The sequence below is a fragment of the Cavia porcellus genome, unplaced genomic scaffold (genome assembly GCF_034190915.1).
Source record: "Cavia porcellus strain 051 isolate PalLab524CR breed Dunkin Hartley unplaced genomic scaffold, mCavPor4.1 scaffold_24, whole genome shotgun sequence".
In the NCBI taxonomy this organism is placed as follows: Eukaryota; Metazoa; Chordata; class Mammalia; order Rodentia; family Caviidae; genus Cavia; species Cavia porcellus.
Genome location: NW_026947507.1, coordinates 5,467,222 through 5,480,380, shown reverse-complemented (window position 1 = coordinate 5,480,380; position 13,159 = coordinate 5,467,222). Strand labels below are relative to the sequence as shown.

Here is a 13,159-nt window from a genome sequence, read left to right as displayed (position 1 = left end):
AAACTGTGAGAAAATAAAGTTATTTTCTTTGTAAATTACCTAGTCTATGCTACTTTGTTATAGCAGCATAAAACAGAATTAAGACAAATGGTTATTCAATTATAAATACGGAAAATATAATAAAATTTGCTGTCTCATTTACATGTTTAAATTATACTTTGAAATTTAAATACATCTATCATGCAGAAAACACATTTACTCTCACACCAATGCACACTGTTTAAGCAAAAATTCTTTAGCAGTTTCCATTTAATTTTACAAAGAAAGTTAATCTTTTGTTTTGTTCTCACAGAAAGAAAATACATTACTATGCAAATCAATTCATTAAAACAAAATTTAAACCATAATTTTCTTTTTTCACTGTATGCTGACTTTATGCATATAAAAAGTGGGACATTTTCCTGAAACAGTAAAAAAGAAGGCAAGAGCTATATAGTGGTACCTCAGTTCCTGAACTTAATTTATGCTTCGAGTTTGGAAAAGATGGCCACATTTGTGTTTGTGTGGAAAAGATGGACACAGTTGTGTTTGTCACCTAATGCAGTTTGCAAAGAAAAACAAAATTTTGCCAAATGTTTGTTTGCAATTCAAATTGTTTACAAACAAAAGTATGAATTAAGATGCCACTGTATATAACAGGCAGTGTTCCGTCATCACTTTCCATGGTGTTAGACAGGTTAAAGGCCTATTTTTAGTCTCCTCAATAGTAGCACAAGCAAATGCAGTAATTTACTCAAAAATAAAAATTATACTGTTATAAAATGTGAGTCTGGAATGAAATTAAACTTTTAAAATATTTTGGCTTCAGGCCTAAATGTGATCATTTCTGCAACTTTTTAAAGTTTAATATTATTTGTGACACATAATAACCACATTCATAAGATTAGTGATAAATTATATAATGGTCAAATTAGTGTATTTATAATATATATCATCTTAAACATTTTCATTTCTCTGTGGTGAGAAGATTCAAAATCCACTGTTTGATATTCTGAAATGTACAATACAGTACTGTTAACTATAATTTCCCAGTAGGTGAAATAAAATAACACAACTTAGTCCTCCTATCTGCAGTTTTGTACCCACCGACAAATCTCTCTCTAGTCTCTCCCTCCTCCCTCCTCCCCTCCCAGCCTGTGATAACCACTGTTCTACTCTATTCTCCTAGAAGTTCAACTTCACACATATCAGTATTTTTTTTTTTTTTTTTTTTTTTTTTTTTTTTTTTGGTCATTTTCCTTTTTCTTGGTACCAAGGATCGAACTCACGACTGCCTGCTTGCAAGGCAGGTGCTTATGCCACTGAGCTAAATCCCCAGCCCCTCACACATATCAGTATTAAAACTGTAATCAATGTATGCTTTAGAAATATTCATGTAGTGGCCTATAAATACTGTATATTCTAGTCCCTGTTAGTAATTAACAGGTAGCATATATTATTATTGTTGTCAGTGCAAATTTCACTGAAGCTTACTCCAATTAAAGCTTCAGGAGCAAAGTGGTAAGACGTTAAGTTTACAATGACATGTTAAAACATTTTTCAAGAATGCTATTCAGTCCCTAAGAGAGTATCATTGTATTACTTTCTCAGAATCCATATGCCTTCCAAAAGAAATAAGTAGCAAAAGACAGGGAGGGGGGAAAAGCACACTATCATACTGTTTTTAATCTTCACCAACCTATTCTAAATCTTGAACTGCATACTAGGGTATATTGCTCTATCACAGTACTTCCTACCCACCAAAAAGAATCGACAGTGAACTAAGTTACATGAATTCAGGAGCAATCACTACTGTGAACTCTGCTACTAAGATAGTAACACATTAGTTCCACTTTTAATTTTGTGGCAAAGGATTCCTAACATTCTACTGCAGGGACTGCTAAGTTCTTAATGATATCTTAATTAACCTCTTTGAAGTAAGTTAAATTTACCATTGATGGCTTACTACCTACAAGCTGTTCCTATTTTCTCTTGTGCTATTACATATTGTTGCCATAGCAGTTTATAAAACTGGAAACAGTAATGTGGGAATATATTTGTATAGCAGGCATACTGAAAATATTTTTAAATTTAACACTGCAGCAATCTTTATCCTGTGTGCATGTACATGAAGGAGTAGCAAAGGAAAGACAAAGAATATATATTTTGATTTACGAATAGGATCCTTTTGTACTAAACGCTAAACACGATTTTTTCCAGTCATTAGCAAAGACTGAAACTCAGAATATTGATGATTAGAAAATATACTTACCACTTGTCCATTGTGTGGGTTCTTATGAGCATAGGGAGGTCCACGGATATGATTCCACATCTGGCCAGATGTCATAGCAAAGACGATACACTGAGAAACGGACACAATGTTTCAATATATGAGCCAGAGAACACAAAAAAACAAAAAGTATACTCAGAAAACAGTTCTGAAAATATAAGGCGGGGTGGAAGAAACTGCAGGAACTAGAACACAGATCAATCAATGGCATGTTCTGCTTAAACCATGTGTTTTAAAATTCATGAATTTGAGGGCCTGTAGACTTATACGTGTTCTTTTGGTTAAAAAACATGTAGCACTATCTATGATTCTATGACTTTCTTAATCCTTTATATTTATTAATTTTTAAATGGTATAAAAGGGAAGTAGCAAGGGCAAATTTTGGAGGGTATTTAAACTCAGGCAACAAATTTGGATTCTGTTGCACATCTGCTTTGAAGTCAAAGTATTTCAACAGAAAATGGTAATGACATAACAGGTTTAGAGTTGTACCTGGGAACAGTACCCATAATCTTTCTGGTCCAGGCCTGCAACTCTCAGGGGAGCCCAGCAGACTCCTATTTAGCCCCCCCCCCCCCCGCCCATCTACCATGGCTGCATCACCCAGTCTCTCAGAAGGGTACTTCAGTCCCACAGCAAGACTGCAAATCTTTTTGGTTTGTCTTGTACTCTGAACATAACCATACACTGTGTAATAACTATTGTTATTCTCTTACTATCTGACAATGAAATTTTGATCTTACTTTTTTTGGGAGGGGGCCAAGAGTGAAACTCAGGACCTCGCGCTTGCCAGGCAGGCATTGCACTGCTCAACTATACCTGGCCAAAGTTTTGTCTTTTCATAAAAAAAAAGAGATGTTTTCTGAATCTTTCCTGCTCTTTCTTAAGAATAACATCTTAGAAACCAGATCTGACTCATATAAAGTTAAGCAAGGTTGAGACACTTACTGAAAGTCAGGATTTTATATTTAAAAGATATTCTAGAATACTAAGTCTAATGACTTGCCATATTAAAATCAAGTAAACTTTGAAATCACATTAGAAAAATAAATTGTGTAATTAATTCATACAAGTGAAATCAGGAAGTACAGTAAGTTGATTATGTACTAATTATGTACTGTTCGAGCACAGTATTTTTGAGAATTCTAGGAAAAGACATATCTAATGAACAAACATATCAATAGTACAAAGAAAGAAACATTTTAGTTTTAATAGATACCTAATAATACTCAGGTAGTTAACCCCAAGCCACAAACCTGACCAGGAAGTGCATGGCACAAATGTGAACTGCTGGCACCAGCAAACACTCATCTGTATTTGCCAGGTGCTTGCCATGGCTCACATTACTGCTTAAACTCTGCCTTCTGTCAGATAACTTTCAACATTAGATTCTGGTAGAAGTGCAAACTCTACTGGAAATGGCTCGTGGAAAGTGTCACATTTTTTCAGGAGGATCTGCACAGGATGATTTGCACGAGCTTTTGTTGCCAACCACCATCACAGGTGCAGAACTATTGAACTCCTTGAATGATTACATGTTATATTACATATTTCCTATTACATATTAGGAAAACTGAACTGGTCATTTTGTGTCAGTATATACATGAATGAAATGTCTCCAAAGAATGGATGATTTCTGTTTCCATTAATGGAAGTTGCTTTTAAATGTGAATCTATATATAATGCCATACATAGAGAAATACTGGTTAGTGAAGAAATACTTCACTAAATAACCTGAATTTATAAATAAATTTATAAATAATTTATAAATAAATTTATAGATAAATAATTTATAAATAAATAAATAACCTGAATTTAACAAGTTTTTCTGGATACAAATAAAATTATTAGCTATATTAAAGTATATGTCTTTAACTCATGTTTGTTTGGTGAGGAGACAGAGGCAAAATGTAGTGCATTCTCTTATACACAGAAGTGAGGTGGGTTCTACCCAGAGTTTTGAATTACAAAACCCATTCCCGAGATTTCTTTAAGAAAAATAATTACCACTGGCAAGGCATTTAAGTGATACACAATGAGCCTCAAAACTTGCTTACACATATGACATATTCAACTTGCTTAACAAACACACTTATGTCAGGGGAGAATGATAACTGTGTTCTGGCTGACAGACAAAATGCATGCATTCAAAAACAAACTGGAATTATGGGGAATTTGCATTTCTGATATGTTTCAAACATTAGCAGCAATTCAGAAAGAGACTAAAATAGGGTCTTCTTTCTCCCAATTGGTACATCATCACCTATCTCAGCTGTCATGAGTTGAGCTTCCCTTTCCAACCACAACAAAGCCCTTTACTGGGAAGAAACGCACCTGCAACCCACTTGTGAATAAGTCAGGTAAATTAAATCTGTCCATACTAAAAGAGTATCAGCTGCTTGAGATCCCATTGAAGGTGGCCTCAAAGTACATCCGCAGCTTCATTATCTCCATACATCCTGTATTAAGTTAACACAGAATATCCTGTCTATGATTTGTGTCTAGACGTCCCCCTCAAAGCCTCATGCAGTCTTGGGAGTGGGCTCTAGAGTTTGTGATTGATTCATGGTCCAATGCTGGGATTATAGGCATGACAGCAACATCCACGTGGGGTGAGCAGCCTGCATACAACACGAGACGGAAAAAGGTTGGCTCTCTCTTTTCCTCATTGCCTCCCACTTCTATGAATTGTTGCCTCTATCATGCCACCCTGCCTTGCAGTCTGCAGATTACAAACTGAAGCCTCCACAAACTGTGAGCTAACTAAATCTTTCTTTCTTTAATTTTGGGCATCAGGTATTTTGCCTCAGCAACAAGAAAAAAAAGACAATGAGATCACCTCAAAAGCACCAAAAAGCCTGCTTTCCTTAGCAACATCTGGTCTTTGTAAAGCATGATTTTCTGCAGTGACAGCCATCAAAACAAGATTAAAAGTACGTTGGACATACACAACAGACATGAGTTTCCAGGTCTCACATCGCTCCCCAGATAAGACCTGTCTAGATGCAGGAAAATAAGTTCAGGTTTTCACTGTTTCTGTATTATGGTGAATATATAATTATTTATTTATATAATAAAATAATAGAAATAAAGTACAAAAAAGAGAAATGTTGGAATCATACCCAAACCATCCTGCTATCCGGATCTATGGAAAAACTGTCTCCCAAAAACCAGCCCTAAGTGCCAAAAAGGTTGTGGACTGACATTCTAAAGCTTTATCTGTTTGGAAATAACCACTATGTTCACTACACTAACACATGAAACTACTGCAATTTAGTTCGTTTACTTTTACCTATCTGATGACTCCTTGTCTGTATCCTTTTACTGATTTCAGTGATAATCCTACTTTCAATTATCATCAATAAAAACACAAAGTCAAGATTGTACTTTACTATATTTGTTGTTGAAGTGAACACACAGGATTGTTTTTTAGAAATATTCTATTTACATTATGACAATCAGTTTATAGAGGTCAATTTAGATATTCATGTATAAATATATATGAGTGATTACAATGGCCTGTTTCATGGTACTATTAAAAATTAAGAGAAACATAGAAAAGAAACATTTAAGATATAAAATCAAAGGCCTGAATAAACAAAATGACAGAAAATAAAAGTCATAACCTGTAAAATTTCCTGAAAAGTTTCAACTAGGGGTACATTCATTTGGATACTAAAACATTTAATAGACAAAACTATTTCCAAAAACAGTCATATCTACCCTAAAAACTTCATCAATATTAGGACCTTCACCCAGCACATTCAAAGTAATATGCAGAGTAGGGTATTTCAGTTGATAATAGGGGCTCTTAAATTATAATTCTGTGAGTCAGACATTTTCAGGATTTTGCAGTTTTAGCCAAGCTTATTAATCTGGAACTCAGTTTTCTGTCTGTAATACTAGAATACTATTAGACTCAATCCTTTTCAATTATGCAGCTTTTAAGCAAGCTAGTCTGTATTGTGCATTTCAAACTGTACATTATATACCGCGTAAGCTCTATAAATGTTACTCATTTGTATTCAGAGTGCTCCACAACTTGCTTTAAACACTCCTAAACAGAACCCGCTCCTTTGGCCTTCAAATAGCACTGAGCTGTTTATTTAGGTCACTCTGCTTACATCCCCCTTGTTTTACTTACATCCCTCCTTGGTGGAACACAATGCTAATGCCTAAATTAAAGGAAGAATGGTTTATTTTGATTCATAGTTCATAGAAGCTTCAGTCTGTAGTTGGCTGATTTCAATGAAGGGTGGATGGTAAGGAGCATGGTGGGAAAAATGCATATGGCATAGCAGTATGAAGCAGAGGAAAGAACTCAAGGAAGGAAGGAAGTAGATACACATTACTCCAGGTCTCCAGGGACCTATCTCGTGCCACTATACTTCACTTCCAGCACCATATTTAGCAATAATCCACTGATGAGCATCACACCTCATGATCCAGTACCTTCCCAGAAGCCCCACCAAAGCCCCAGAGCTTGAGGCTCTCATGGGGATCTGCTGCATTCATAGTAGTAATGTCTATACTGTCATCTTACTGGTACTATCTCAATCCAGTCAATCTTCCTAGACTGTCCAGGGGTAAGTCTAAAGATGGCTCTCTATGAAAACTGTTCATTTTTATTCATTAGACAAATATTTACTGAGCATCCAGATCTTTGACAAATAAAGATGGCCCCATCCTCAATAATCCTGAAAAAGTGACATGAGCCCTCAATCCTTGAAAGTATTTATTTATTCACTCATTTACTGGACATTTATTTACTGAGAAAGCTTATGATAGTCTACAGAATTGTGTCAGAAACTGACAATAAAGTAATGAACAAATATATGAGGGAAAAGCTATCTTCAATCTACAGTGTCAGGGGAGCCAACAGAAATTTTAAATTACAGTAAAACCTTGACTTGCAAGCATAATTTGTTCTGAAAACATATTTAGAATCCAAATTACTTGCATATCAAAGTGAATTTCCCCCTAAGAAATAATGGAAACTCAGATGATTCATTTCACAACCCTAAAATATTCATATAAAAATGATTCCAATAATATAATTCAAGCTAATAAAGAAAAATAAATTAACCTTACCCTTGAAAATCTTTGTGGCTGATGTGACAGCAAAAAGACAGAGAAATCTTACTGTACAGTTTGACTTTCACTATCACTGAGGCAATCACTGCGATCTATCCTACTATCAGCTCAATGGAATCTATTTCTTTTCATGCAACTTTAACAAAGAATCTATCCAATGATACCTGATTTTGAGTCCTCTTCAGGATTTTGCAAAAATGTGACCTTGCATTGTCATTAAATAGCTTCATTACTCGCAATGCTATCGTCTTATTTAGGTATTGATTTTTTATTGAATTTTGCAGTGTTTCCCATATTTTTCAATTTCTTCTAATCACATTTGAAGTAAAGAATTTTTCCCCCTTCCCTCCTTCTTCTCTGCAGAGGAGATTTCCTCCATAGCCTCTTGCAGTTAGGAGATGATTATCCACAGTTCTTTAGCAACAGACAAAAGAATCACCGGTGCAGCTGGGATGACATGACATCGAGCATCACATATTTCTCCTATTGCAAGATACTGCGTATCAAGTTAAAAATTATTAGAAATGTTCGCTTCTCTTGTAGAACACTCATTGAACAAGGTACAATGAAATGTTTAACTGTATTACTCAACAATGATGCTGCTCTGAAGAACAGGAAAACAGAAGGTGCTTTATATCAGATGAGATCACCAAGGAAATAAAAGACAGAAAAGAACCGAACCCCCTCTGGTCACTCTAAGGTAGAAGTATACCTTACAGAAATGGACAAGCAAAGGAGATTAAGAAGGAGCAGCCAGAGAAAAAGAAAATAAAATATGTGCTATAATGGAAGGCAAACACAGTGTTTCTGAATGAAGAGATGAGTTTTGTCAATACTGAGCAAGGGTCAATAATATGATAGTCCAGAACTAAAAACTGAATTTCATTCTCTAGAAAATATGTGTGCCCTTTACACAGTATTTTCAGTGGAGTAACAGGACTGAAACCTTGCAAACAAAGGGTAAAAGAAAACACGCAACTGATTCAATGAGTTTTGCTATAATGAGGAACACATGAATAAGAAAATAATCTTATCCTTTCTTTGGATAAGAAAGAAGCTACTTGAATTGCTAATTAGAATGATTCAGATCTTAGAGGGAAAAAAGTGAAAGGGGAAAATTGATGGAGCACTGTTATTCAGTAAGTGAGGAACTGAGATCCACGACACATATGGGAAGTGTTAATCTTGGATAAAAGGAGAAACAGTTCAAATACACAGCCCAACACAACTCCAAGAGATTCATGGATTAAATGCAGTGGTGAAAGTGGATGTGTGTATTCCTTGGGATAAAAACAAATCATTATTTTCAGTATATTATAACTAAAATGTGTTATTTTCTTCAACTATGAATGTCAGTAATAAATCACAATAGTATTTGTAGTACCTGTAATTTTGTCAATGAGAGTAATACAGATAATTCCTTAAGATTTACTTAGTATTTAACAGCTATAGTCACTACCTCAAAACATTGTTTATCCTCATGATTACTTTGAAACTACGCTTGTTACTTGGCCTGGAGTTACATTTTATGATTAAGTACACTAATAAGGAAACATCATAAGTTTTACAAGTACTCAGATTCTCTTACAAAATTAAACAGCAATACAATCTATGGTGTGTTATATAAGTTTTTAAGACTTTACTTTAGTATAGGGTTTATTCAGCCCTGGTTTAGTAAAATAAAAAAGCAGGCTTAAACATAAGACTATTCTACTGAGTCATTTGAAGTAAGACAGACGTATTATTGGTTACTCATCATTCAGAAAGTTGTATTACCTTTTTGTAAGATAAGATACGAATAAGCATAAATTTCTAAAGTGTAGAATAGCCCAGGTGTGTAAATACTATTTTTTGAATTTACATGGGTGCAGAGGGTTAGTTTCTGTTTTATTGATATGTTTGTGACACATAATAATTAGATTCTTAAGGAATTTGTACATATATATATATATATCATAATCGCTTTAACATTCTTTTTCGGTTTTCATACTAAAACGTCACCATTTCATTATTTTTACTAATCTGGAAATTTTAATTTTTATAATTTACTATTTAATTTAACTAAAATATTCATACAAAATGGGGCATGATTCATAATGGCACAGATAGTAACAAAGTAAACCCTTGAAACTGACACTGAATTCAACAAATGACGCACTACCTAAAAGACAGGAGGCCCCTTCCAAATCACTACCAACATAACCCTCTCAAGATGAGGGCATTTTTTAAATGCTACACTATAAAGCACATGGACACTCATGCATACTTTAGTATGCACTGAAATATTACTCAGGCAGAATTATATTTACACTCCAAATTGGAGTTTAGGTTGAAAACATCTTCAGCAATATGCTATAGATGTATGTGCATGTTGAAAGAGTTGCTGGCCCAGACCGGACACTGTAACCAGGAAAGGCTGCAGCCAAGTTAGAAAACTCCTGCCCCCCCCCCGCCCCCTATAGACTTGACTGTAACCCTATATCCCCATCCCTAAGAACCTGTGCGCCAATGAAATACCTATACATCTCTAATGGCCTTAGGGAACTGCCCTAAGCTTAGGCTATTTAGATTCCCCCACGCCACGTGTCCGAGGGAGATCGCCGGATTCCAGCGGCCAGTATGCCAGTCTCCTCTCCCGTGTTCCTGGAATAAAGGCCTCTTTTGTCTTATACTCCTCAACTTTTGGAAGCATCTTTTATCCTTTGAAGACAATCCTATCACATGTGTTCTCAATTTCAGCTCTTCTGGCAGTGGTGAGGTAGTATCAGATTGCGGTTTTCTTTTGTACTTCCCCAGTGATTAATGAAGCTGACTACCTTTCTATCATGATTACTAGTTCTTAACATTCTGTTTTAAGAAATCTTCGCCTACTCATTAAGTACTTACCATGTAAGTACACACTTATGCTTTCTTACAAAAGTGTTAATGTCTATATTTCATACTTAGATCCAGAATTTAGTTTAAAATGATTTCTTGTATATGGTGGGAAGCAGGGGTTGAAATTCCCTTTTTTCATATGTAGGTATCTCCAGTGGAACCAGCAACACATTAGAACACTGCATTTACCCACTAAACTGCAAGGTTACTTTTGTTATGAATCAAGTTATCATGTAAGCACAACTCTGTTTACAGAATACCAATTCTATTCTTTTTAATTTTTATGAAATGCACATTATATTATGAAATATAAAAGATCTTCAATAAATGTCAATATTTCTAAAAGTCAGTTTTCCTACCTTGTTTCTTTTCTTAGGTATGATTTTATTTTTTACCCTGTTTTCATATAAAAAAAAAAAAAGAATTTCTTTGTAAATTTTCATCCAAATAAATGTCAAGATTTTACCAAAGTCAAAATGGACATCTTTATCATGCTGATTCCTCCAAACTATGAACATGTTACATTTAACACTGTCTTTAAAAAAAAAAAAATTCTCTACATAATGTTTTAGTAGTTTTTGAGGTAGCAGTTTTCTATATCGTTATGAGACTGATTCAAAATTGTTTCAAATTTATTTTCATTTGTAAGGTGTATATAAGTAAGATTAATTTGTGTATATTTATGTTTATATTAATTTTGATGAATTTGCTCAGATTTAATATTTTTCCATGTACACAAACAAACCCTTTGCTAATAAAAGGCGTTTTATTTTCTATTCTGTGGCTGTCTTTTTGTGTGCATGTGTGTTGATCTGTACTTTAATTTTAAAGCACCACTAAGGGTCTCCAATATAATATTAAATAAAAGCCATATTATATTATCACTTACCTCAGTGATTTCCAAAGTTACGAGACATAATGTTTACTATAGGTTTCTTTATCAGATTAAGGAATTTCCCTTTTATTTAGTTTGCTTTTTCTTCTATTTCAAATGGGCACTAATTCTGTCAAATATTACAGACTAATATATTTTCCTTTACCTGGAGGTACTGAGAATTATATTGATAGATTACTATAAAAGCTCTGTTTATTATTGAAACAAGTATTTGACATGTTGTGACTATGATTTTTAGCATTTTATTTAAAATCACTGTAATTTTTCATAAGACTGTCCAACCAATTTTCTATTTTTAAATGTCCCCATCAGATTTGTTATCCTTGCTTCATAAAATCAAAGTTACTTATGTGTAACTTGCTTTTCCTCTCCATAGTTAGAAAGATTTTGTATTACAGCATTTCTTAATTATTTGGAAGAATTAGCAATTTTATGTGAAAGCTTTAGCAATGGATTCTATTATTTTAGTCAACAGTGGAGTATGTAGACTTTCTCCTTATGTTATTTTGGCTTATTAGTTTGAAGGTGTTCAACTTCTTTAATACTGTTAATTTTAACAATATTAAATTTAATATTTAATATTGTTAATTAATGTTTAATATTGTTAATATTATTTGGTCACTTAATCCATTATGGTTGCATACTTAGTCCTGCCTAAATGATGACTCTGACAAAGCTGAGTCTATATAAGATTGCTCCCAGACCTGCTTTTTCAAGTAAAAGCCAGATGGATCCCAAATTGTAATCACTGATTCGTAAGACTACAAAATACCGTACTCTACTCTTTAGCACGTATCCTAAATAAACATGTGTGAAGTAACTGCCAAAAAAAAAAGAAAAAAAACCCTCTGCTTATTTTTGTTTTTCCACACAGCCACTTGGGTATTTAAAATTTTATATAATATCAGAAACTTATTTTTGAACACTGACTTCAGTCCAAAAATGAGATTACAGAAATGCTGAAACAGCAACAGAAAAAAGAACACACAGATTATTTGTCGAAGTTAAATTAAGGATTATTTAAAAGATAGTCCTTTAGTATTTTGGCTTCCAGATTTGCATTGAGAGTCATACAAATAGTTCACCTTGGAAAGCCAAGATTTTTAAACATATGTTAATCAGAAAATGCACATACTACATATTCGAATGTCTGATATACCTTTTATACTACAAACGTAGGGTTCCAAAGAGCAAGACTTCCATTCTCGTTTTACTCTTCCCCAATCTTTATAACTCCATATAGTTTTTCAGTTATGAGTGATTACAGCAGTCATTTCAAATCTAACTGACTAGCCAACAAATGAAGAAACAGGGATAGAGAAAATGTAAATGCTCAGAAGCCAAAAGTGTTTTTCTAAAGCCAATCAAAATGTAAGTTAACATCTCTAAGAAAAAAAATAGTCCTGGCCATATCTATAAGGTGATAAATATCAATGAAAATGGTAGTCATGATCTTAAATTTCCTCAAACCAACTATATATATTCACTTGATTTTTACTTATACGATAAATATTTACTGAACACTTTCTACATGCCAAGTAAAATTCTAATCACTAGGAATAAACACACTAAAGGGATATAAATCCATACTTCTGGGAATACAATATTTATTTATACTACTTCTATAGTGGAGAGCAATTCAAACTTAGAACTCAATGCAACATTATATGGCGTCTTTCTCTTATCCAGAGGTTTGCACAGCTTTGTGATGAATTAAGAGTACCACTTGGTCTAGAGCTGTCTACCTCTAAGAATCCATTCTCCTTGTTTTTCAAAATGAGCTTCTCACCTCCTATGGTTCCCCAAAGGAACTTCAACTGAGTAACTATGCTTGTAACTATTCTGCGTGATGGGCTTTCATAAGAGGTTTAGTTTGGGAAAATGTTTCTTTCACATGTTATCTAAAAAAGAAAATAAATAACTTTTTAAATTTATAATTGTTTCATAGATGTCTAACAATTACTTGATATGAAACTGAAAATTAAAAGTTTTGTTTTCTTCTGTAAAGCGTAAAATTTAAATAT

General features: G+C 33.8%; 1 protein-coding gene across 6 annotated transcripts in view; it reads right to left on the bottom strand.

Annotated features, from left to right (window-relative positions):
- The window catches only part of Tusc3 (tumor suppressor candidate 3), a 182,977-nt gene that overhangs the window by 75,498 nt on the left and 94,320 nt on the right, over positions 1-13,159 (bottom strand). For 4 of the 6 annotated variants that reach the window (XM_063234592.1, XM_063234593.1, XM_063234594.1 and 1 more), the window contains exon 6: positions 2,252-2,341. The exons of the other annotated variants lie outside the window; for them this stretch is intronic. In XM_063234592.1, the coding sequence (XP_063090662.1) occupies positions 2,252-2,341 (90 nt within the window). The remainder of the gene's footprint in view (positions 1-2,251; positions 2,342-13,159) is intronic. 6 annotated transcript variants of the gene reach the window in all.